Source organism: Scyliorhinus torazame, chromosome 21 (genome assembly GCF_047496885.1).
Source record: "Scyliorhinus torazame isolate Kashiwa2021f chromosome 21, sScyTor2.1, whole genome shotgun sequence".
NCBI lineage: Eukaryota > Metazoa > Chordata > Chondrichthyes > Carcharhiniformes > Scyliorhinidae > Scyliorhinus > Scyliorhinus torazame.
In genome coordinates, this window is record NC_092727.1 from 103,965,257 (window position 1) to 103,991,981 (window position 26,725).

At 46.0% G+C, this 26,725-nt stretch overlaps 1 protein-coding gene across 2 annotated transcripts in view; it reads right to left on the reverse strand.

Annotated features, from left to right (window-relative positions):
• LOC140398453 (neurabin-2-like) overlaps positions 1 to 26,725 on the reverse strand; it is a 282,584-nt gene that overhangs the window by 24,498 nt on the left and 231,361 nt on the right. For both annotated transcript variants that reach the window (XM_072487146.1, XM_072487147.1), the window contains 4 exons: positions 22,721 to 22,876; positions 14,859 to 14,912; positions 7,492 to 7,721; positions 1,355 to 1,451 (listed from right to left, as the gene is read on the reverse strand). In XM_072487146.1, the coding sequence (XP_072343247.1) occupies positions 1,355 to 1,451; positions 7,492 to 7,721; positions 14,859 to 14,912; positions 22,721 to 22,876 (537 nt within the window). The remainder of the gene's footprint in view (positions 1 to 1,354; positions 1,452 to 7,491; positions 7,722 to 14,858; positions 14,913 to 22,720; positions 22,877 to 26,725) is intronic.

Sequence of the window (26,725 nt, forward strand, 5' to 3'; positions counted from 1 at the left end):
ATATGCTTTATTAACTGCTCTCTCCATCTACCTGCCATCTTCAATGACCTAGACACATAAACATCCCGATCCCTCTGCTCCTGCACCCCACTACGAAATTTACCCGATTTTATATTGTCTCTCCTTGTTCTTCCTACCAAAATGCACCACCTCACACTCCTCCGCATTGAACTGCCACCTGCCTGTCCACTCCAAAAACTTGCCTATGTCCTTTTGAAGTTCTACACTGTCCTCCTCACAGTTTACAATACTTCCAAGTTTCGTATCTCCGACAAACTTTGAGATTGTCCCTTGCACACCAAGACCTACGGGCGGGATTATCTGGCCTCCCAGCCGCGTGTTTCTCAGCAGCGGGAGGCGGCATGGCGGAATTCTCTGCTCCTGCCGCTGTCAATGGGAATTCCCACTGAAGCCACCCCACGCCATCAGGAAATCCGTGGGACCGGAGAATCCCATCACCAGCGAACAGCCTGAGAATTCCGGCTTAGATCATCAATACATATTAGGAAAAGCAACCAAAACCGCTGGGGAACATCGCTACAAACTTTCGTCTAGCCCGAAAAATATCCATTGACCATTACTCTTTGCCTCCTATTGTTCAGCAAATTTTAGATGATGTTCTCTGGGGTTTAGAGGAATGAGAGGCGATCTCATTGAACGATTGAAAATTCTTGAAGGGTTTGACAGAGTAGATTCACCCAGGAAAGAGGTTGTTCTCGCTGGCTGGAGAGTTCAGGGCTAGGAGTCAGAGTCTCAGGATAAGGATCAGCCATTTAGGTCTGAGACAAGGAGAAATGTGTTCACTCAAACAACCTTTGGAATCCTCTACTGCAGAGGACTGTGGATGCTCAGTCCACGAGTTTGTTTCAAGACTGAAATGGGTAGATTTTTGAGCGTGAAGAGAATTAAGGGACAATTGGATGCAAATAGAAATTCAGCCTTGATCTTATCGAATGATGGTGCAGGTTCGAGGGGCCTGATCCTGATTTTTACGTTCTTAAGAATTTTAAGATTAATTCGCACTTCTTAAAAGGGATATTTTAGGTATTCAATATTGAGGTACATGATAATATACCTGGGGCTGGTTTAGCACAGTGGGATAAACAGCTGGCTTGTAATGCAGAACAATGCCAGAAGCGTGGGTTCAATTCCCGTACTGGCCTCCCCGAACAGGTGGCGGAATGTGGCGACTAGGGGCTTTTCACAGTAACTTCATTGAAGCCTACTTGTGAAAATAAGCGATTATTTCTAAATTTCTACTTCTAAGATACACAAACTATATATTCGCAGGGACTTTTCTATCATTGTTACAAACGTCACTGATAACAGTCTACTCATAGCAATCCAGCCATACCTTACTCTGAAGTTTCTCAATCTCCTCTTTATGTGAATTTTCAGTTTCTTCTAATGTTCTCCTTTGAGCCGTTTCTTTCTTCAGAAATTCTATTTCCCTAAAAGGATGTGCAGAAATGAAAAAGAAGATTGAGATTGCCAATGTCTGATTTGCTTTTATTCAAATAACGGGTTAAAAAAAAAGACTCCAATGGACAAAGCTTTAATGTGTCCATATTGCACTCCTGTTTGTGCTATTGTTAGGAAGTTGGTAATTTACTCCCTGCCTACAAACACTGCACCAGGGTCATGGGTTGAGTGCATTAAATGTGCATCTACACACTGCAGACTGAAAGCCCTTTCGGAGCAGATGTTCATACTGTATTTCTTTTAATATTCTGCCGGAATTGGAATACTTGTCGTAAATTGTAAACAATTACCTATTCAGTCGAGGCTCTGCAAAATAAAACCCACGTTTTCAGATTAAGATGTAAAATATGTTTTTAGTCCCACTAAAGCCTAAAACTAGCCTAAAATCGACAAACAGATTGAACCCAACAAAAGGATGCTGCATAAGATATTTTTTTAAATTACTGCGGATGCTGGAATTGGAAACAAAAACAGAAAATGCTGAACCATTTTGCCTGGTTCAGCTCAGTGGGCAAGACAGTTGGTTTGTGATGCAGAACAAGGCCAGCAGCACGGGTTCAATTCCCCTACCATCTTACCCGAACAGGCGCCGGAATGTGGAGACTAGGGGCTTTTCACAGTAACTTCATACTTGTGACAATAAAAGGTTATTATTATTATTTTGACCAATATTTGAACCCTTTGGCAAGGGAAGGTCATTAGCCTTGGCTCACAAAGGACCATAGACATCTGTCACCAACAGAGAGAGAGACAATGAGTGTGATTCAGCGACCCCGTTGCTCCCGGCTCGGATCCGGGCACAACAGGCGAATCGCCTGAAATCGGGCTCAGCGCCGGGCGTGAAACCCCACTCTGCCCGGCGCAATATGGATCTTGCCCCGTTGGGCGTTAGGGTCTTACGGCTTATTTCAATACCCGAACGCCAGATTCACCCAGCGCCCGGGACTCCGGCCACGCCTGGGAGACCTCGCCAGGGCGGAGTTTAGTAATGGTCACACAAAAATATTCTCCAATGTGGCATTGGTGGGGAGAACCACCCCGAGGCCAAAAAACGGCAAAGTGCCGTTGGATAGCGGGATGTTTCACGGTGCTGCAGCTGAACGGACTCTAACTTGAGTGTGCTGAATCGCGCCAAATGTTTATGTAGCTTATGTAGCTTGAAGAGGGCACGAGGTGCCAGGCCTCTATGAACTACTGCAGCCAGTACAGGTATTGAACCCTCCCTATTGGCATCAGTCTGCATCACACTCTAGCCATCCAGCCAACTGAGTTAACCGACCCACACAGCCCTTGGGTAGATGTTGGTGCAGAAAAGCCATCGAACTATGAAGGTACCTCACTTTTTCTGATGCAGGTGAAGTTAATGCATGGGTCAGTGCAGAAGGATGCACCGTATTAGCAAAACCTGTGGCCAGTGTATAATTCCAATTTGTACCTCAGACTCTTGAATGTTAATTCTCCATTTGTTTTTTGCTCACTTTATTGGCTTCCTGTCAGGGAAGATTTCCCCTGTGCATTACACGCAGTAAAATCATAATTGAGTTTGCAAAAGGAAAACCATTCCCCTATATTGCTGTCTTGCAACATCGCACTGGTGTTAGTACAAAAATTAAAGAATGCAGAGCTCGGCAGGCTGGTGGATCTATTCATCAGTTGGTCAAGCAACAAGAAGTGCAACGTATAGAGAGAAAAACTAAAGCAATGATGGAGCTCCTGTGACTTCCTCGGTGTAGATGATCATAATCATGAAATTACTCCCAGTCATATTAGCGGATTCTCGCAATGTGCTTCCGTGCAATTTATATTTCTGCTAAATCAATAGGTTAGCACCTCTGCCAAATTAGTGAACAGAGAAATGTGATATGAACATGTTCAACATTTGTTTGCTTATTAACACAATACGCTGTAAAATCTTCAGGGCCTGTTCGTCACGGGCGCAAATCATGTTCGGGCCACACCTCTCGCGAGAGGGTCTTAACGGGACTTGTGCCAGTGAGATCTCACTTTGAGATCTTCCCTGTGCACCCACCTGACGACATAATTAGGTTCCTGCCCTGATTTGAATTGATTTTAATATTCATAATCGACTTAACGCCGTTGCTTCGGAGGTTGTCAGATTTCCTTCCCCCCTCCCCCAGGCCATCGTGACGTAACGCCGGCGGGAATCACGACTGGTTTCCAAAAATGGAAGCCAGTCATAAGCATGCCGGTGGCTCGGAGGTGAGTATAGCCCCTGGGCGGTGAGGGACGTGAACGGGCAGTCCCCTGGCACAGCCCCCTGTCACTGCCACCCAGTCAGGGGGCAGTGCCAGATTTGGAGAGCCTGGGGCAGTGCCAGAGGGTGGGTCCATAGAATCATAGAATTTACAGTGCACAAGGAGGCCATTTGGCCCTGACAAAGAGCACCCTACTGACGCCCACATATCTATCCTATCCCCGTAACCCCCACTGAACATTTTTTGGACACTAAGGGCAATTTAGCATGGCCAATCCACCTAACCCGCACATCTTTGGACGACGGGAGGAAACCGGAGCACCCGGAGAAAACCCACTGAGAAAACGTGCAGACCCCGCAGAGACAGTGCCCCAGCCAGGAATCGAACCTGGGACCCTGGAGCTGTGAAGCAACTGTGCTAACCACTGTGCTACTGTGCTGCCCTTAAAGGGAAAGGCACTCTAGGAAACCCTGTTTAACTTCAATTTGAGCTTTCCCCCCCCCCCCCCCCCCCATCACCATCACTGAATCCCAGCTTTGCCGGCGAATTTAGCCCCCTCCCTCCCCCCAGCTGGCTGCGTGATCCTCGTCATCACTTTGAAATTGCAGAGTGCAGTTTAATCTGGCTGGAAAAGGCGGCTGTGAAAGCAGCAGATTTCACACTGCTTTCCACGCCTGATCCAGCATTCTGCACAATTTCTCCAAAACTCCACCCAATACCTATGCTCATTTAAAAAAAAAACGCATTTTATTCATACTTGTATCAAAGTAGGTTACAGCAAATAAACACCCCGGGAAACATTCTTCCCAACAATCAACTATACAGTTTGTACCGATTTTTCTCCTTTTTCACCCCCCCCCCCTCCCACCCCCCCCCCGACGAACAGCTCCTCAAACACGGTCACAAACATCCACCGCCTTTTCTCAAACTCCCCTGCTGAGCCTCTTAACTCATATTTTATCTTCTCTAACCGCAGCAAGTCATACAGGTCACCCAACCACGGGTCCACTCCCTTCTCCATTATCCTGGCTAGGACCGCGAACACTCCGACCCAGAATCTTCGCAATTTTCACAACCCCAAAACATGTGCGCACGATTCACTGGCCCGTGCCCACACCTCTCACACTCATCTGCTACCCCCTGAAAGAACCCACTCATTCTCGCCTGAGTCACATGCACCCTGTGCACCACCTTAAACTGTATCAGGCTCATCCTTGCACAATAGAATGTCCCGTTTACCCTTCGCAGTGCCTCACTCCATACTCCCCAATTGATCTCCATTCCAAACTCCGCTTCCCATTTCTCCTTGATCTTCACCACCCGCACGCCTCCCTGCTCCCCCAGCCACTTACATATATCCCCAATTCTTCCCTCCCCTTCCACATCCTGAAGCAGCAGTCGCTGCAGCAGGGTGTATCCCGGCAATCTAGGGAACCCCTTCCAGACCTTTCGTGAAAAGTCCCTAACCTGTAGATATCTGAACTCACTACCCCTCGGCAGCTCTACCCTCTCCCTTAGCTCCTCCAGGCTGGCAAACTCTTCCTCCAAATACAAATCCCTCACCTTGACCAGCCCCACCTCCCTCCACCTCCTGTATACACTATCCATCACCCCCGGCTCAAACCCATGATTCTCGCACAGCGGCGATAGCACCGACATCCCTTCCACCCTAAAATACCTCCTCTGCTGATTCCACATCTTCACCGTGGACTGCACCACTGGGCTCCCTGAATACCTTCTCGGAGCCATTGGCAATGCTGCCATCACCATAGCCCTCAAACTAGACCTCTTACAAGATTCCTCCTCCGTCCTAACCCACTCTACCCCTTCTCCTTCCCACCACCGCCGCACCTTGTCCACATTCGCCGCCCAATAATATTGAAGCAAGTTTGGCAACACCAACCCCCCCTGCTGCCTCTGCCTCTGTAGCAGGGTCCTCCCCACCCTCGCCACCTTCCCCGCCCATACAAAGTCAGAGATGATTGTGTCCACTTTCCAAAAAAAGGCCTTTGGTATAAAGATCGGGAGAGCCTGAAAGATAAACAAGAACCTCGGCAGAATATTTATTTTCACCACTTGGACCTCCCCGCCAACGTTAAGTGCAGTGTATCCCACCTCTTAAGATCCTACCTGGCCTCCTCCACCAGCTTCGTTAGGTTCCACTTATGGAGCCCAGTCCATTCCCTCGCTACCTGAATCCCCAAATACCTAAACCTATCACTCGCTACCGTAAATGGCATCCCCCCTAAATTAGCCCGCTGTGCCAGCTCATTCACCGGGAATACCTCGCTTTTCCCTACATTTAGCTTGTATCCCGAGAACCCTCCAAACTTCCCGAACAGGCCCATAATCCTTCCCATACTCTCCAACGGATCCGAAACATACAGCAAGAGGTCATCGGCATAGAGCGACACCCGATGCTCCCTCTGTCCCCTCATTATCCCCTGCCACTCTGCCGACCCCCTGAGAGCCATCGCCAATGGCTCTATGGTCAGCGCAAACAGCAGCGGCGACAGCGGGCACCCCTGCCTCATACCCCTGTGTAAGTCAAAGCTTCGTGAGCTCATATCATTCGTCCTCACCCTCGCTCTTGGCGCCACATACAGTAACTGCACCCATGCCACAAATCTTAGCCCAAACCCAAACGTTCCCAAAACTTCGAACAAGTACCGCCACTCCACCCGATCAAATGCTTTCTCCGCGTCCATGGACACCACCACCTCCGGTACCAGAGCTCTCGACGGATTCATCACCACATTCAACAGCCATCTTATATTACTCGCGAGCTGCCTGCCCTTCACAAAGCCTGTTTGATCTTCTGCAATCACCCCCGGGACATAATCCTCCATACTCCCCGCCAACAATTTAGCCAATACTTTCACATCCGTGTTCAATAGTGATGTGGGTCTATACGACCCACATTCCACTGGATCCTTCCCTTTTTTGGGGATTAGTGTGATTACTGCCTGCTTCATCGTCTCCGGCATCTCCCCCTTCTCTAGTGCTTCATTAAACTCCCCCAACAGATGTGGTGCCAGGTCCGCCGCAAATTCCTCATAAAATTCTGCCGGGTACCCATCCGGCCCAGGGGCCTTCCCCGACTTCATACCCCTGATACTATCCAGCACCTCCCTCAGCCCCAGGGGCTCCTCCAACGCCTGCCTCTTTGCTTCCTCCACCTGGGGAAATTCCAGCTCATCCATAAACCACCCCATGTCCCCTTCCTCTCCTCCTGGGTCTGCTTCATAAAGTCCCTGGCAATACTCTCTAAATGCCTCATTTATCTTCCCTGGCTCTGACACCACATCCCCAGCCCCAGTCCGGAGCTTCAGTATTTCCCTGGACGCAGCCAGCCTCCGCAGGTGGTACGCCAGCATGCGGCTTACCTTCTCCCCATACTCGTATTGCACCCCTCTTGCCCTACGCAGTTGCCCTACCGCCCTCCCCGTTGTCAGCCTGTCAAATTGCTCCTGCAACTTTTTCCTGCTCGCCAATCCCTCCGGTGGGCACCCTCGAATAGTCCCTGTCCACCTCCACTATCTCGCTCACTAGACGGTCATGTTCCACCCTCCTTTCCTTATTCGCACAAACCGTAAATGAGATAATTTCTCCCCGGACCACTGCCTTCAGTGCTTCCCAAAAAATGCCCACCGACACTTCCACATTCTCCCCGTGTCTGCATGGGTTTTGCCGCCACAACCCAAAAATGTGCAGGGTAGGTGGATTAGCCATGCTAAATTGCCCCTTAATTGGAAAAAATGAATTGGGTACATTTATAAATTTTACTTCTTACTTCTGCTGGTATTCCTTAATCAAGCGTTTTGCTTTGCTATACTTTCTCTCTAAGGCCTGGTATTGAGCCTGTGTCTCTTTCAGATGCTCATCCACTGCTTGACAGAGAGTTTGGGCCTCTATCCAATAACTCTCCAGTTTCTCCATTCGCTCCTTGTTTTCCTCGACGCTCTGCTCAAGTTGAGCCTTTTCCATTCGCCAACGCATTCTTTCCTGTTCTGTCGAATGAAGCTGAAAGACCAAAACAAAAAGTGGGAGAAAATGAAACTTCAGTTTAGGCAGAAGTGCCATGAAGAGTGGCAACTATGTTCAAAGCTGACCTTCCATTCCGAACAAAACATAGGAAGCAAAGTCAATAGATGATATATGTTCAGTGTATTCAATCACTTACATAAGGTGAACACATTGAGAAATCAATACAGAATTTACTCCCTCGGTACCTTAAAGATAAAACACTGGTTAACACGTTTGTGGGCAAATTCTCGATTGAGCTCTTTTGATAGAGGCATCAACGTTCAAAATCAGCAGGTTGAAGATTTTGTTGGTAATCAAATGTGGCATTTAGCAGTGAGATGAAAACAGCAGCCAGAGGATAAGTCAGCACATCTGGCGCACATTAAAATCCAGTATTCCTAAAACAAACTCAGACTTAAAGAATGCTAAACTGAGGTGATTCATTTTGGAAGGAATAACAGGAAGACAGAGTACTGGGCTAATGGTAAGATTCTTGGCAGTGTGGATGAGCAGAGCGATCTCGGTGTCCATGTACATAGATCCCTGAAAGTTGCCACCCAGGTTGAGAGGGTTGTTAAGAAGGCGTACGGTTTGTGAGCTTTTATTGGTAGAGGGATTGAGTTTCGGAGCCATGAGGTCATGTTGCAGCTGTACAAAACTCGGGTGCGGCCGCATTTGGAGTATTGCGTGCAATTCTGGTCACCGCATTATAGGAAGGATGTGGAAGCACTGGGTTGAGAGGAGATTTACCAGAATGTTGCCTGATATGGAGGGGAGATCTTATGAGGAAAGGCTGAGGGACTTGAAGCTGTTTTCGTTAGAGAGAAGAAGGTTAAGAGGTGACTTAATTGAGGCATACAAGATGATCAGAGGATTGGATAGGGTGGCCAGTGAGAGCCTTTTTCCTCGGATGGTGATGTCTAGCATGAGGGGACATATCTTTAAATTGAGGGGAGATAGATATAAGACAGATGTCAGAGGTAGGTTCTTTACTCAGAGAGTAGTAAGGACGTGGAATGCCCTGCCTGCAACAGTAGTGGACTGGCCAATACTAAGGGCTTTCAAATGGTCATTGGATAGGCATATGGACGATAAGGGAATAGTGTAGATGGGCTTTAGAGTGGTTTCACAGGTCGGCGCAACATCGAGGGCCGAAGGGCCTGTACTGCGCTGTAATGTTCTATGTTCCGTTCTCCTGACTGCTAATAGTTATCCTGAATATGCTAAGTATTTTTATGCCTGAATGTGGACAACGGACTCATTAAACCACGAGGGGCAGCTCAGCCCTTTAATCCGCTCCCTATACCCAGTATAAGATATTTGACATTCATTATAACCATATTATTCCAGGATAAGTATCCCAACCACTGATGCTTCAATTCCTTTATGTTTTCTGTGATCTTTCCAGGTTTAGTGCAGTCCATCCTATCACCGCGCAAACCTGCCTGCTGCAGTTGCGAGTGACAAACACTGCAGTTTTCAGGATTGATGTTACTTGCTTCTCACTGGACTGTAGCTTTAGCACGTCAAGGCATTGAAACTTTAATATTAGCTCGTGGAAGCGGAACAGATTCACATTTGAAGTGTTAAGTCATCATTTATTGCAGATAGTTATGCTTTGTAAAAGTGCAGTAAGACAGAACCTAGCGATTAGATTGGATTCCTCGCATTGCCATAAAATGTTGCAATGATTCATCACTGCCCCATGAGTTGGGAAACCACACCAGTGCCATTCCATCTGCAGAAGTTTGTTTACAATGACAGCCTAGTAATACTGATTTTTTTTTTTTTAAACCTTTCACACAGGATGACATTTTCCCCAACTCCTAAGTCACAAGTGGGCCTATCTACACAGCAAGAAACTTCTTAGTGAATTGCAGAAACCTGTGATTTGCTATCTATCGATTTCACCAATGGACCAATCGAACGTTTTGGGCTATAACATTCTCTGTAACAAAATATACTGTATAGAATGTTCAGCTCCATGCCAAATAGTTTTTCTCTCTTAATTGTATCAATTTAAGTCAGTTAGTACATGCAGGTGAAGGGTGTTGATCGGATGGTTACTTGAGCACATATAAAGAGACACCTACTGACACAAGAGTTGAGTGGAGTCAGGAGATGGAAACCTGCAATGCTTCACTCTATGAATAAACCTAACCAGATAAAGACTAGCTTTGAATTATTCCTTCACCAACTGGCTCTCAGGAGTATAGAAGCCTCCCTCCAAGCCTGTCTTTGAAATGGGAAAATGTACAAATCTTAGTATCCCCTTTTTTTCCCCATTTGTTCATGGGATGTGGGATTCACTGGCTCGGCCAGCATTTATTGCCCATCCCTGAGGGTATTTGAGAGTCGACCACATTGCTGTGGATCTGGAGTGACATATAGGTCAGACTAGGTAAAAGACAACAGACTTCCTTCCCTAAAAGGCATTAGAGACATTTTATGACAATCGATAATATAATAATTAAAATCTTTATTAGTGTCCCAAGTAGGCTTACATGAACGTTTCAATGAAGTTACTGTGCAAATCCCTTAGTCGCCACACTCCGGCGCTTGTTCGGGTACAAATGGCTTCATGGTCATCATTCGACTTTTATTTCCAGATTTTTTTTTAAAATCCTAATTTTACCATCTGCCCTGGTGGATTTTGAATCCTGGTCCCCAGAGCATTATTACCCCGAGTCTCTGGATGACTAGTCAGCAACAATATCACTATGCCAGTGCCTCCCCTGACTCCTGTCAGTGCTTCTTAAATCACTCCAGGGTACAAACAGGAACAGATGTTGGTGTCACTTTTCATTTATATATAAAGGGATTAGAAACAGGAATTTTGTTATTTCTAATCTTTTCAGTTGCATGTGAGTGGAATTTGAATACACAGACCTGGGTATAAAGAATTGCAAATAGCAAAGGGATAAACAATTGCAGATTGGAACATCATGTAAATTCCAGTTAATGGGTTTTATCAGATCTGCATTTAAATGGGCTTTGTGTTGCAAGTCGAACTTGGTACAATCGTGGTGCTCTTGTTTGATTGCATGCCTAGCCAGGTTCTACTTAGTCTCTCAGAGGTCCAGCATCCTGTGTAATAACGATCAGCCGTGGGAAAGGAAAGAAAGAGATCAAGGCTGGGGGTAAACTAATAATAGGTAGATAGGCGAGGCGGTGGTATAGTGGTATTGTCACTGGACTAGTGCTCTGAAGACCTGGGTTCGAATCCCACCTGGGCAGATGGTGGAATTTGAATTAAATAAATATTTGGAACTAAAAGTCGAATGATCACCATGAAACCAGTATCGATTGTCGGAAACAAAACCCCACCTGGTTCACTGGGGAAGATAATCTGTCGTCCTTACCTGGTCTGGCCTACATGTGACTCCAGACCCACAGCAATGTGGTTGACTCTCAAATGTTAGCCCAGCCAGCGACACCCACATCTCATAAAGAAAGAAAAAGATCAAGCAAAAAAAACTTATGGGTTGAAAGTTTATCGGGTTTAAGCTTTGCCAGCGTAGGCGCAGTGGAGCAGAATTCCGGCTCATCTTCGTGCAAGACTGACCACCCTGTCTCAGATTCCAGGGACAATATTATTTGCATAACCATGATGGGTCTCTGACCCATGCAATGGTGCATCAGCTGCAAGGTGCAATCCAAGCTGAATCCTCCGGAGGTCTAAATGGGCCACAGCGAATGTTTTAAAATTAATTCAGATTTTGACAGTGCCCTGTGCAACTGTGTGCACAATGACCGAGACCTCCTATTGCACCGTAAATCAGCACGGAGTTCAGCGCAAATGACCCTCTTTTCCTCCCCTTTTAACTTCTGCCGCACTCTATACACTCCTGTATGTCAAACTGCTGATTCTTTCAGCAGCCGTTTCTTCCTCTGCTCTCCCTTCAACCAAAAGCTATTTCAGGTGTTGACGATGAGAATGGATTCTCCTCTGCCAGCGGAGGAAGAGGAAACTGGTTGTCCTGAAGATGTAGGGTTAACTAATTCAATCTTACAAGCACTAGTTCAGATACACCATCACACGCATTTTAGAGGCCATACAAGGGAAAGGGTGTTCATGTGACACGTAAAGGAGCTGGCATAGCCAGATGGAACCTGACAGATGCTAACTCAATAGAGGGTGAGATTGCACATTAGCTTTGCAGCAAAGGGTTGACATGGTAACTTTGACGACCCAGCATACCAAAGAGGGATAATGGACTTAATATATGGGCATAATCCTAAAAGACATGGTTGCTAGATGAGGTCTGTGGCAGGAGATGAAGGGACCAACAGGACGGGAAAACCTACTTGACCTTATCCTCACCAATCTACCTGTTGCAGACACATCTGTCCATGACAGCATCGCTAAGAGTGACCGCCGCACAGTCCTTATGAAGATCAAGTCCTGTCTTCACATTGAGGATACCCTGCATCACGTTGTGTGGCACTACCGCCATGCTAAATACGGTAGATTTCAAAATGATCGAGCAATGCAAAACCGGGCATCCATAAGATGTTGTAGGCCATCAGCAGCAGTAGGATTGTACTCAACCACAATCTGTAACCTCGTGTCCCGGCAAATCCTCCATTCACCATTTACGTCAAGTCAGGGGATAAACCCTGGTTCAATGAAGAGTGCAGGAGGCATGGCAGCTGTGGCAACAGGCAAACCAAAAAATGAGGTGTCAACCTGGTGAAGCTATGACACAGGACTTCTTGCGTGCCAAACAACATAAACAGAGCTAAGTGATCCACAACCAATGGTCAGCTCTAAACTCTTCAGTCATGCCACACCCGGTCATGAATAGTAGTGGACAATTAAACAACTAACTGGAGAATTTTCCTCAAATGTCCCCATATTCAATGATGGGGGAGCCCAGCACATCAGTGCAAAAGAAAAGGCTGAAGAGTTCAAAACAATCTTCAGCCAGATGTGCTGAGAGGATGATCCATCTCGGTTTCTCCAGAGATGTCGGTCTTCAGCTAATTCAATTCACTCCACGTGATATCAAGAAATGGATGAAGGCACTGGATACTGCGAAGGTTATGTGCCCTGACAACATTCCACTAATCGTACTAAAGACTTATGCTCCAGAACTAACTGCGTCCCTAGCCATGTGTTCCAGTACAGCTACAATGCTAGCATCTACCTGGCAATATGGAAATTTCCCAGGTGTGTCCTGTATACAAAAAGCACGACAAATCCAACCCGGCCAATTACCGCTTCATTAGTCTGCTCTCAATCATCAGCAGAGTAATGGAAGGACTAGTGGACAGTGCTATCAAGCAGCGCCTACTCAGCAATAACTTGCTCACTGACACTCAATTTGGGTTCCGCCAGGGTCACTCAGCTCCTAACCTCATTACAGTCTTGATCCAAACATGGACAAAGAATCAAACTCAAGAGGTGAGGTGAAAGTGATTCCTCTGACATCCGTGGCAAGTGACATCCGTGCCACACAAGTTTTGGGCAATGATCATCTCCAACAAGGGATAATCCAATCATCTCCCGTTGACATTGAATGACATTACCATCGCTGAATCTCCTACCATCAACATTCTAGGCCAGAAACTGAACTGGACCAGTGATATAAATACTGTAGCTGCAAGTGCAAGTCAGAGAATGGGAATTCTGTGGCGAGTAGCTCACGTCTTGATTCCTCAAAGCCTTTCCACCCACCATCCGCAAGGCACAAGTCAGATGCCTGGTGGAATATGCCGGGATGAGTGCAGCTCCATCAACACTCTAGAATCTTAACAACATCCAGGGCTAAACAGGCCACTTGACTGGCACCCTATCCATAAACATGCACTCACTCCATCACTGACAATCAGTGGCAGCAGTGTGTGCCGTTTACAAGATGCACTGCAGCAACTCAGCACGGTTCCTTCAACAGCACCTTTGAAACCTGTGGCACACTATTCAGACTTGGAATTGTCCCGTCCTTGTTCCTTCACTGTGGCTGGATCAAAATCCTGGAGCTCCCTTCCTCACAGCACTGTGGGTGTATCTAGACCTCAGTGGTTCAAAAAGGCAGCTCACCACCATCTTCTCAAGGGGCAATTAGGGATGGGCAATAAATGCTGGCTTAGCCAGTAATGCCCACAACCCATGAAAAAGTAAAACAAAAAGATCTACACTGGCAGTCTGCTGGTGAGGTTGCCCATAATGTTCAGTTTCAACTTGTGTTTAGGCTTTGTGAGAACATGCAGACCATTCTGCTAACAGACTGAGTGGGCAGCTCCACAAACACAACAGTAGCACAAGCCAAATCTTCCCTTGGTAGCTCTCACAGCCGCCAAGGAAGCTCAGACAGTTATCCTATTGGATTGGGAGTCCACTGCAGCAAGGGCCTTGAAAAACAGGAGCCACCTGCCCGAATTTCCAAGCTGTTTATATAACGCCATTAGGATCACAGATAATCAATCAAGTCAAATTTCCCATAAATCAATGTCTGTTTACAGCAATGTCATTGAACTGATTAAATCAATGGACCATTTTGAACCATGCTTTTGAATTGTGGTAATTTTAGCAAAGGCAACAGAATCAGTTGAGTAAAAATAAAGTACTGGTTTATTAACAACAAAAGCGTGTCTATACACACAGGACCCAGTTAGGCTTCACCAGTCCTGTCTCTCTCGAGGCCTGTTCTATCCAGGCCGACCTTATTTACAACAGTCTCCCACCCCATAGTTAACAGGAGAGTGCATACTCCTTGAGCCACACGGGGACTATCATCAAACCCATCCTTTGTGCTTCGTGTGGGTTACCACAGTAATAAAGATTGTTCAGAATGGATATGTATTCCTTGTACATCTGACATTCCAGTGCATTTTAAATGTACTACAGCCTGAAAATGCCTAACTCTTTAAATCAGCAATGGCAACATTCGCAAATGCTGACCTCCTTCATCTTAATGCAGTTCGTGAAATGGAAGACTTTTTAATGACCTCCCAGCTAATTGCATATGCAAGTGCATAGGAAAGTATTCTATATGTTTTGAAAAGCTCGATAAAACTCATCAAGTACACAATGTGGTTTTATGTGCTCACTCGCTACTTCCTCAACTGCTTGGATTACAAACAGATAAGATCATCTCTGCCAGAAATGTCACTGGAAAGCAGAAAACATACCTTTCTTTTCAGTTGCTGAATCTCCGCTTCAGTTACAGCATGCTTTATTTGAAGCTGGCAATCAAAAACAAACAAACATTTTCATTAATATCATACACCATAATTTTCGTCTCAATTTCAGCTAATACAACTTTCCAAGGTACTTGATACCCAACGCTCTTTAAGATTTGATGACAGGGCAATTTATTTTAATCAATCAATTGCCAGCATTGAAGAGCCAATATTTTCCATTTCAAACACTAGGGGATAGGGGTGGGGGAGTGAAATTGGCCGCTGAGCTGGTGTGAACTGGGTGCAGCAATAATCTCTGCAGTGACTGAGGCCATGTCACACCGGACGGATTGAGCCTGGAGCCTCATATTTCTTAACTCTGTGAGCTTCAGGTGAAATGCACGAGCATTCATACTGCTCCCAGCTGCCACATTCAGATAAATATTTCTTCTTTAAATTACCTTTTTGGTGACGGCCTCCGATGATCTCTTTAAGGACCAATGCTTAGGCCTATTTGGCTTTGCCCACCCTGAATGGGGGGAGGGGGAGGTGCTATGTTCTGCACAGCTCAATTTCAGGAAGGTGCCTTGCAATGGCCATTAGGACACTATTTACAAATGCATATGCTGAGTGTTTACCACTATGGTAAATTATTCTTCACTTTCAGACAAGCAGGTGAGCCTGTCAGAAATTAAATCTACAAGACCGAATTAGATTTGGCCACACTACAATGCAGTAGCCATTGTAGACACTTGTGGTTAATTTCCAGATATCAGGGCAGCCTTTAGAGCTCATCTGTTAGGCAGAAATAGCTTGCTGCTGCACGACTGACAGACTGCAACATCAATTCTTTTTGATCACGAAACACAGGAGGAAGTTGCATTTATATAGGGCTTTTCACAAATTCAGGGTGTCTCACAGCAGATCACAGCCATTCGGAAAGGAAATTCCTGAAAAGGAAATATTTCCAGGGTCATGGAATAATAGCAGCAGAGTGCGGCTAATTGGATAGCTCTCTCAAAGAACCAGCGCGGACATGATGGGATGAATGGCCTCTTTTTGTGCTGTAAAATGCCATGGCCGAGATTTTCCAGCCTCCCTCGCAGCAGGTTTTCCCACGGCAAAGGCGGCTCGCCATTGGCCGTTGACGGGATCTTCCAATGGCCATTTACGTTGCTCGCTGGCTGTGCGGCTGGGGAACTCACCACAGCGGGTGGTCGGAGCTACCTTCGGAGGAATCAAAAGATCCCGTTGGCTAGAAGGACCAGAAAATCCTGCCCTACGGTTATTAACCCAAATGCTAACGGGATCCTATTGCGTGATGTGATAACAAAAGGTGGTAGAAGTTTGGAACTCTTTTCCACTAATGGTGACTGATGCTAGATTAATTGTTAATTTTAAATCTGAGATGGATAAGTCTTTGTTAAACATATGTATTAAGCAATATTGGGCAAAGGCAGATATTGTTTGGATTAATCATCTCATTGAATGGTGGAATATGTTCGAGGGGCCAAATGGCCTAACCCATGTAATTCCAGTGTTTTATTTTATTTTTGATTATACTGTAGCCTGTAACATATTAGAGAAAACTGTTACAGGAGGAGAACTGCAAAACTCCAAATTGGCTCGGATAATGAACTTGACTAAAGTTTGTGGGTTCCGTTTTCAAATGAACAAAGTCTGCAGGGTATCAGGCAGCCACCCTACTGGAGTCATTATGTCAGTCGGAGGAGTCCTTTCAATCGGCGCAGCATGTTCACTGCCGAATTTGCATCTCTGCAGTGAACGAAGAAATGTGTGGGAGTTCCAGGGACATTGGCAGAAGAGCTACCAAGATCTTAAGGGCAATCTGCGCTTCTTCCACGAATGCTCTTACTGCTACCAGAAGTCTGGAGGGTCACAATGGAGCAGGCTGACCTCTCTGGCCAAGATTACACACAGGCATCACATGAGGCTTGTTAGGACCGTGAGATCTGCTAGTCTGCAGATCAGTGCCATTCTGAGCCAATGCGCATTCACTCCATTGATGCTTGCACGTGTGATAAAATAGATGCAAACAATCTTCACCAGGCTCATCTCAGGAGCTGAGGCAAGTCCTAACATAACCCCGGGAGGCTCTGCTGCAATATAGTGAGTTGTCCTCTATATTCTGTTCAGGCTGTGTTGTTATGAATGTTCATTTGAGTTGGGTTGGACCGATTTCACAGCAATCTGCAGCTCTGAATTCCCACCCCATATGGTCCAGAAATGGAAACAAAGCAAATCCAGTGGACATAATGGAATTTCCAAGAGTGTGTAGATGTTTTCTGCAGCCACCAATATTGCTGGCAGAAATGGGTGGTACAAAATATATTAGTGGTCCAGTATGAAGGATCTCTACCCTATTTCCTGATTAACGTTGCTCAATTTACAACACTGGGACAATATGGCAATAGCCATTGTACCAGGCTCAATCATTCATGGCCTTTCATCATAAGAGCAGAGAGCAAACTGTTGACTGATAGTGCTTAGATTACAGTTTCAATCATAATGCCTCAGAGTCCATAGAAACCTATAGTCCAGAAGGAGGCTATTGGGCCCATCCAGTCTGCACTGATCGTCTGAAAGAGCACTCTACCTAGACCCTCGGGAAAATCCCCAGGCATGGGTGCGCAGCCGGGGCAGCGGAGAATCCCGCCAGCAGAGAATCCAGCCCCATGACTTCCATCATCTAGAAAGTCAAGAGCAATAGGTGCATGGAAACACCACCATGTCCAAATTTCCCTCCAAGTCACACACCTTTCCTACTTATTCCTCAATCAACAAGGTCAAAATCCTGAAACTCCCCTGCCAATAGCAGTGTGTTGCTACGCAGATGCTTCCAGTATCAGCTCAGCAAGGCAATAAGAGTGTCCTTGCCAGCAACACATCACAAAAATGGATAATTAAACAAAAGGAAAAGATGAGCATTCTGCTCTGAGGTCTGGTTGAGATTAGCTATTCTTTGGATAAATCTCGGAGCTATTACCAAATATAATTTCCCCCACACAATGAAATTGTCTAACAACTGTCACAATGAACACTTTTTTACTTATTTTACAGGATGTGGGTGTCACTGGCAAGGTCAACATTTGTTGTCCATCCCTAAATGACCTTTGAGAAGACAGTGGGCGGTGAGCAGCTTTCTTGAACCGCTGAAGTCTATGTGGTGTGGGTACACTCACATTGGGTTATGAAAGGAGTTCCAGTATTATGACCCAGAGGCAATGAAGAAACTACAAAATTGTTCCAAGTCAGGAAGGTGTATGGCTTCTATGGGAACTTGCGTGTAGCATTTCTACACATCTGCTACCCTCGTTCTTCTAGGTGGTAGAGGTCATGAGTATGGAAGATGCAGTTGAAGGAGGCTTGCTGCAACGCATCATGTAGATAGTACACACTGCTGCTACTGTGCATTGGTATTGGAGGGAGGTGGTGGTGGATATGATATTGATAAAGTGGGCTGCTTTGTCCTGCTTGGTGTCGAGCCTCTTCAGTATTGTTGGAGCTGCACTCATCCAGGCAAGTGGACAGTATTCTATCACATTCCTGACTTGTAGATGGCAGACGGGCTTTCGGGAGTCAGGAGATAAGTTACTCCACCTTAGGATTCCTGGCCTCTAAACTGCACTTGTAGCCACAGCATTTATAAGAGGCTGATCCAGTTCAGTTTCTGGTCAATGGTAACCTCCAGGATGTTGATAGTGGGGGATTCAGCGATGGTCATGACATTGAATGTCACAGCCAAGGTACAGTTAACATCTGTCATCTACCAGTTTACAAACAGCTTAGTATACCTGGTGGCACCGTGCACTGGGACTCAACATGCTGCAGCAACCTCCAACAACCTGTCCCCTTCCCACAACACCTTTCCATGCAAGTATGGGAGATATAATGCCTGCCCATTTGACTCCTCTCTCCTCACTGTCCAAGGCCCCAAACATTCCTTCCAGCTCAGTGTTTCACTTATTTGAATTATAGTATACTGTATAGTGTACATAGAACATAGACCAATACAGCGCAGTACAGGCCCTTCGGCCCACGATGTTGCACCGAAACAAAAGCCATCTAACCTACACTATGCCATTATCATCCATATGCTTATCCAATAAACTTTTAAATGCCCTCAATGTTGGCGAGTTCACTACTGTTGCAGGTAGGGCATTCCACGGCCTCACCACTCTTTGCGTAAAGAACCTACCTCTGACCTCTGTCCTATATCTATTACCCCTCAGTTTAAAGCTATGTCCCCTCGTGCCAGCCATTTCCATCCGCGGGAGAAGGCTCTCACTGTCCACCCTATCTAACCCCCTGATCATTTTGTATTCCTCTATTAAGTCTCCTCTTAACCTTCTTCTCTCCAACGAAAACAACCTCAAGTCCATCAGCCTTTCCTCATAAGATTTTCCCTCCATACCAGGCAACATCCTGGTAAATCTCCTCTGCACCCGCTCCAAAGCCTCCACGTCCTTCCTATAATGCGGTGACCAGAACTGTACGCAATACTCCAAATGCGGTCGTACCAGAGTTTTGTACAGCTGCAACATGACCTCCCGACTCCGGAACTCAATCCCTCTACCAATAAAGGCCAACACTCCATAGGCCTTCTTCACAACCCTATCAACCTGGGTGGCAACTTTCAGGGATCTATGTACATGGACACCTAGATCCCTCTGCTCATCCACATTTCCAAGAACTTTACCATTAGCCAAATATTCCGCATTCCTGTTATTCCTTCCAAAGTGAATCACCTCACACTTCTCTACATTAAGCTCCATTTGCCACCTCTCAGCCCAGCTCTGCAGCTTATCTATGTCCCTCTGTAACCTGCTACATCCTTCCACACTGTCGACAACACCACCGACTTTAGTGTCGTCTGCAAATTTACTCACCCACCCTTCTGCGCCTTCCTCTAGGTCATTGATAAAAATGACAAACAGCAACGGCCCCAGAACAGATCCTTGTGGTACGCCACTTGTAACTGAACTCCATTCTGAACATTTCCCATCAACCACCACCCTCTGTCTTCTTTCAGCTAGCCAATTTCTGATCCACATCTCTAAATCACCCTCAATCCCCAGCATCCGTATTTTCTGCAATAGCCTACCGTGGGGAACCTTATCAAACGCTTTACTGAAATCCATATACACCACATCAACTGCTCTACCCTCGTCTACCTGTTCAGTCACCTTCTCAAAGAACTCGATAAGGTTTGTGAGGCATGACCTACCCTTTACAAAGCCATGCTGACTATCCCTGATCATATTATTCCTATCTAGATGATTATAAATCTTGACTCTTATAATCCCCTCCAAGACTTTACCCACTACAGACGTGAGGCTCACCGGTCTATAGTTGCCGGGGTTGTCTCTGCTCCCCTTTTTGAACAAAGGGACCACATTTGCTATCCTCCAGTCCTCTGGCACTATTCCTGTAGCCAATGATGACATAAAAATCAAAGCCAAAGGTCCAGCAATCTCTTCCCTGGCCTCCCAGAGAATCCTAGGATAAATCCCATCAGGCCCCGGGGACTTATCTATTTTCAGCCTGTCCAGAATTGCCAACACCTCTTCCCTACGTACCTCAATGCCATCTATTCTAATAGCCTGGGTCTCAGCATTCTCCTCCACAACATTATCTTTTTCCTGAGTGAATACTGACGAAAAATATTCATTTAGTATCTCGCCTATCTCTTCAGACTCCACACACAACTTCCCATCCCTGTCCTTGACTGGTCCTACTCTTACCCTAGTAAATTTAAGGTGAAAGGTGGAAGATATAGGAGGGATATCAGAGGTAGGTTCTTTACCCAGAGAGTAGTGGGGGCATGGAATGCACTGCCTGTGGAAGTAGTTGAGTCGGAAACATTAGGGACCTTCAAGCAGCTATTGGATAGGTACATGGATGACGGTAAAATGATATAGTGTAGATTTATTTGTTCTTAAGGGCAGCACGGTAGCATTGTGGATAGCGCAATTGCTTCACAGCTCCATGGTCCCAGGTTCGATTCCGGCTTGGGTCATTGTCTGTGCGGAGTCTGCACGTCCTCCCCGTGTCTGCGTGGGTTTCCTCCGGGTGCTCCGGTTTCCTCCCACAGTCCAAAGATGTGCGGGTTAGGTGAATTGGCCAATGATAAATTGCCCTTAATGTCCAAATTGCCCTTGGTGTTGGGTGGAGGTGTTGAGTTTGGGTATGGTGCTCTTTCCAAGAGCCGGTGCAGACTCAAAGGGCCGAATGGCCTCCTTCTGCACTGTAAATTCAATGATAATCTATGATTAATCGAGGACAAAGGTTCGGCACAACATCGTGGGCCGAAGGGCCTGTTCTGCGCTGTATTCTCTATGTTCTATGTTCTATGTTCTAGTCATTCGCTTATTCCTGACATACCTATAGAAAGCTTTTGGGTTTTCCTTGATCCTACCTGCCAAATACTTCTCATGTCCCCTCCTTGCTCGTCTTAGCTCTCTCTTTAGATCCTTCCTCGCTACCTTGTAACTATCCATTGCCCCAACTGAAACTTCACACCTCATCTTCACATAGGCCTCCTTCTTCCTCTTAACAAGAGATTCCACTTCTTTGGTAAACCACGGTTCCCTCGCTCTAAGCCTTCCTCCCTGCCTGACCGGTACGTACTTATAGTTAGTATATTCAATATACAACCTACTATACTGTATTTGCTGCTCACACTGCAGTCGCCACTACATTGTCGAGACCAAACACAGATTAGGTGGCCGCTTTGCAGGACACTAGTGTTCAGTCTGTAAGCATGACCCCGAGCTTCACGTTGTCTGTCAATTTAATTCTCTGATGCTGATATTTGTGTCCTCGGCCTGCGGAAACGTACTTTGAGGAACAACCTCATCTTTCGATGAGGCACTTTTCAGCCGAGTTCAACAATTTCAGACCGCAACACCATTTTGTTTCCATTCCTTTGAACGTTTTAGCTTTTTCCTCTTATTTTTACTTTCAGACAGCAGTGCACCTGCTCTCGGTTACCCTTCGTTTTTTTCTTGCCCCATCACCATTCCCCCCGGCCCTGTAGCCCTAACCTTTCTGTCGTTCAATCTCTGTGTCCTCCACCCGATCAAGAGACCATCCTTTCGCCCCGGTCCTGGCCATCAATTGCTGAAAACCCATTACATCCCTAGCTTTTTCCGGTTCTGATCAGAGGCCATCAACCTGAAATGTTAACTTTGCTTCTCTCACCACGAATGCTGGCTGACCTGCTGAGAATTTCCAGCATTTTCTGCTTTCACATAGGGTTTATGTCCACATTGGGTTCCCGTACTCGGCCGTGCCACCCTGAGGTGGCACCTTGTGGAGGCCAAGCAATTCTCCACAGGGAGGACAAACTGTACAGCCAGTAATCCTAGACTGCTCTTCGACACCTGCCAGGGACTGGCTACAGAATGGCATGTGGAGAGGCACAAAGAAGTGGCAGGAAAAAGGTAAGTCATCATAGATCATGGGATCGCTACAGGGCAGAAGGAGGCCATTCAGCTCTTTGGGTCTGCACCCTTTATCTAGGCTCACTCCCTCGCCCTATCCCCGAAACCCTGCCTAACCTTTGGAGACTAAGGGGCAATTTAGCACAGCCAATCCACCTATCCTGCACAGCTTATGGACTGTGGGAGGAAACCCATGCAGACACAGGGAGAAAGTGCAAACTGCACACAGACAGTCACACGAGGCGGTAATCACACCCGGGTCCCTGGCTCTGTGAGGCAGCAGTGCTAACCACTGTGCCACCGTGCCGTCCTTGGAAACAAATCCGGACCAGGTTAATAAAATAGCAATAAAATAAGAAAGACTGTAACAACGCAGAATGCTGAGAGAGATGATAAATCTCTTACCTCCTTGAACTTATGCACCAGCTTCTCAGGGTCCATTTCTACCGGCGAAAGCATATCTTCATTCTCTGCGAGATCGAAAACTTCAATGGCCATGTCATTGTTCACGAACATAGGGCTCATCTCTTCCTCCTCTTCATCTGTCGCATACTCTCCTGTCTGGTGGCGACATTAGGCAGTTTAAGAGCAGCACTTTCCTCCCCATCCACAAAATCAATCAAAAGGAAAACGAGGGGAAGATTACTGGGAAAAGGATATTAATGTCAAATGGCAGATATTAGATCTGTCAAGCTTTGTCTAAAGCGCACATTAGCCCCAACTCGATGCCTATTCAAGATAAATGCATTTTGATAAACGGGAAGGCAAAGAGCATGGGAGAACAAAGCGTACAATGCAACGGGATGTGATTAGAATCTTTCTGTCCACTGCACCCATTTTCTGGGCTTCTTTGTTCATTTCTTTCTGCCTTTCCTCCACACCCATCGAGGTGTGTAAGAAATATTTATTGCTCGAATCGCTCATTAAGTTGAAAGTGGAGTGAAAGGTGTCGGTTTGGGTGGAGTTTGGTCACAACTCCAGCAGGGATGCACAGTTCTTGCCCAGTCCACTCCACACACCACATCCAGTGCTCGCTTCAGAGCTGCCACCACCCGAAAGTCTCACCCGCGTGCTTTTCATGCAGAAAAGGGAAAGTGCATACGAGATGCACCCTAAGCGACACCAGCACATTTGTTAAGGGCCACACATCAAATACATTTTCTGCACCTCACGTACTTACTTTGCTGATCCAGTTTCAATCAGTGAAACATGTGATTATCTCTCGCTAGGTGACCACTCGGTCACGTGTAGCTCATCCTATTCTTACATAAAATATGTAGTTGTTGGAATCTACTATGTATGTACGATATATGGGGGTGGCACAGTGGTTCGCACTGTTGTCTCACAGCACCAGTACAGGGGTTCGATTCTGACTTTGGGTGCAGTTTGCATGTTCTCCCAGTGTCTGCGAGGGTTTCCTTCAGGTGCCCCGGTTTCCTACCACTCTAAAGATGGACAGGTTAAGTTGATCTTTTCTCTACATCTTGCCATAACTGTAACATTATATTCTGCAGTCTCTCCTTCCTTCCCTATGTACGGTACGCATTGTTTGTACAGCATGCAAGAAACAATACTTTTCACTGTCTACTAATACATGTGACAATGATAAATCAAATCAAAGTTAGGTGGATTGGCCATGACAAATTGCCCATTAGTGTTCAAAATGTGCAGTTAGGTGGGGTAATGTGGATAGGGTGGGGCGGGGGTGGGTGTTGGGCTTAGGTAAGGTGCACTCTCAGAGGGTCAGTGCAGATTCAATGGGCCAAAAGGCCTCCTTCTACACGTAGGGATTCAATGGTCTATTCTATGTGCTCTGCTCCCAGCAATTTTATTGAATGTAGATCTCAAGGTGATTTGTTTTAGCCTACCATGCTTAATTAGAAGTGCCTGAAGTAGCAACCTTACAGGCTTGAGTCATTCAATATTAATGAAAGACTTCCCCTTCTAGAAATTTCATTACATTGTCACCACGTACACAGGCTGGAATTTCATTGTCTTAAGTGTTCTGCTGTTTTAAGACCACAAAACCATTTGTCTTTCAGTACTTTCGAAAAGGCAGCATCCTGTTTCTCCCGAAGCTATTTAGTCATTCTGACACAATGCGATTGCCGCAAATTAAAGGTTTCCACGGCAACAACAAGAATTTGCATCTAAATAGCCCCTTTACCTGCAACAGCCCCACCTGGTGTTGCTTCACCCCTGCCAAGCATCTGGAAAAATATCGGTTACAAACACTTCCCCATCAGGGAGCTGACTCCATAACAGCTGGTGAATTAATGAAGACATCCTTAAGTTACTAAATTTCAGTAATTCTTGGCACAGGCAAGCAGAAAGAACGGCCATTATGGCTCGATTTCTCAGAAAGGATAAGGGCACAGGAAAGTCACAAATGACGAAAGGTTGTTCAGTCTATAATCATACAAAATTATCTTTATAAAACACCTTTAGCATAATAGAACATCCTAAGGTGTTTCACAACAGTAACCAGTTAAACTTTCACATTGAACCACAGGAAGAGATGTTAAGAAAGAGATCAAAAACTAGGTCATAAGAGATAGATTCCAGGGAACATCTTAAAAAAGTGGCTTTTATGCGGAGAATTCAGGGTGTGGGCAGCTGAAAATTCAGACTGCAATGGAGGGTGGGGAAGGAAATCTTTGATGTGTAAGGGGCCAGCATTGGAGGAACGAAGTGTTCTTCTGGAGCTGAAGGAAGTTACAGGGGTAGGGCGAGGCAAGATCACAAAGGGATTTGAACGGGAAGATGGGTATTTTAAACTCGAGGCAGTTCTAAGACCAAGAGCCGGGGGTGACAGGTGAACGGGACATGGCACGATTCAGAATACGGGCACCAGAGGTTTGGATGAGTTCGAGTGTACGGAGGTTGTAAGACAAGAGGTTGGCCGGAGGAATATTGAAATAGTCAGGTCTGGAAGTAGCAAAAGCATGAGTGAGCATTTAGCAGATGGGCTGGGGGAGGGATGGAGGTGGGTAATATTACCAAGGTGGAAGTAGGCAATCTTACTGATAGGAAGAGTATGTGAATGGAAAGAGCAGATTAGGAACAATTAGATTACGAACATTCTGGTTGAGCCTCAGATTGCTGCCAGGACAGGGGCGGTAACCGGTGAACAGAGAGATTTTTGGCAGGGAACCCAAGATAAGAGGTTCTTGTCTTCCCAATATTTAACTGGAGGGAATTTATGCTCTAAAGGAGTTACAAGAAGCGGATAACAACCAGAGAGCTGGAGAAGTTTTAATAGCTTTACTCAAACTCGAAATATTGGACCGGATTTTTGTTTTCAACATGGGAATTGGGAGCTGGAAATTTTCCTGACTCTGCAATCCTGCCTCCATCCTGGCAGTGCCCACTGGCTGTATTTTCATCCAGAAGAGATGGGGCTGTGCTGGAAACAGGCCCGCCGCCTCTCAAAGCAGGGCTGAGGTTGCTGTGAAGGCCCAGGTGGCAAATTAGAAGGCCTGCCTCTTTCCACTAGCACGTCGTCCCAGTTATAATAATGGCTAACCCTCACTCTCCCATCCAAACTTCATGACCCCTCATACATCCTGTTACCCCTCCATACCACCCATCACCATTCTGTGTCACGCACATTCCCCCTCCATACTACCCATGCCCCCTCCATACCACCCATTTTCCCTCCAACTCCACAAAACCCATCCCATTTCCAGATGTCTGACCTCTTTCACGGACAGTTCAGCCACCTGTTAAGCATCTTCAAAAGTTCCACCTATTCAGCTTTAGAGCCTTTGTTGACAGAGCTGTGTGGTGAAATCCCATTACGAATGCTTGGCTGATCTTCAAACCCACTAGTATATTCAGCTCTCTAGGGGTTTGTTTACACAGCTCTGGAGGGGAATGTTAGCTTTATATAGTTGAAAGATTTATGAACTTGCAAACTCTATCTGCCTTTCAGTGATTTTCAATGTCTTTATTTGTTTGGACAAGGTTGAGGTGTTAGTAGGATTAAACCTTTTTTGTATGGGAGTATGAATGGCTGTATTTGACTGATACTTTTATGAGCTTGCATGGGGTGATTTTCTTTCAGTGGAATTTTGAGTGCCTGTTGTTTATTTAGAAAGTTTCACGGGCATTTCAAAGACTTGTCAAGGCTCACTGGTCCTGTACCAAATGGATACTGAAAGGCTGGTTCAAAGGTTCAGTAGATGTCAAGACATTAAATCAATATGAAGATCAAAGCATACGGTCCCCAACCCACATTCATACCACATTCACTATTCTGTAGAATTCAGTAGAGCACTTTCTCCACTTGAGAAAGTAATCTAATGCATCGAAACACGTTCACAATGCTGGTCAATTTAACAGCAATTTAATCTTTGAAGAACAAAGTGCCATGATCAATTACTGCATTAACACTTACTTAAATTATCA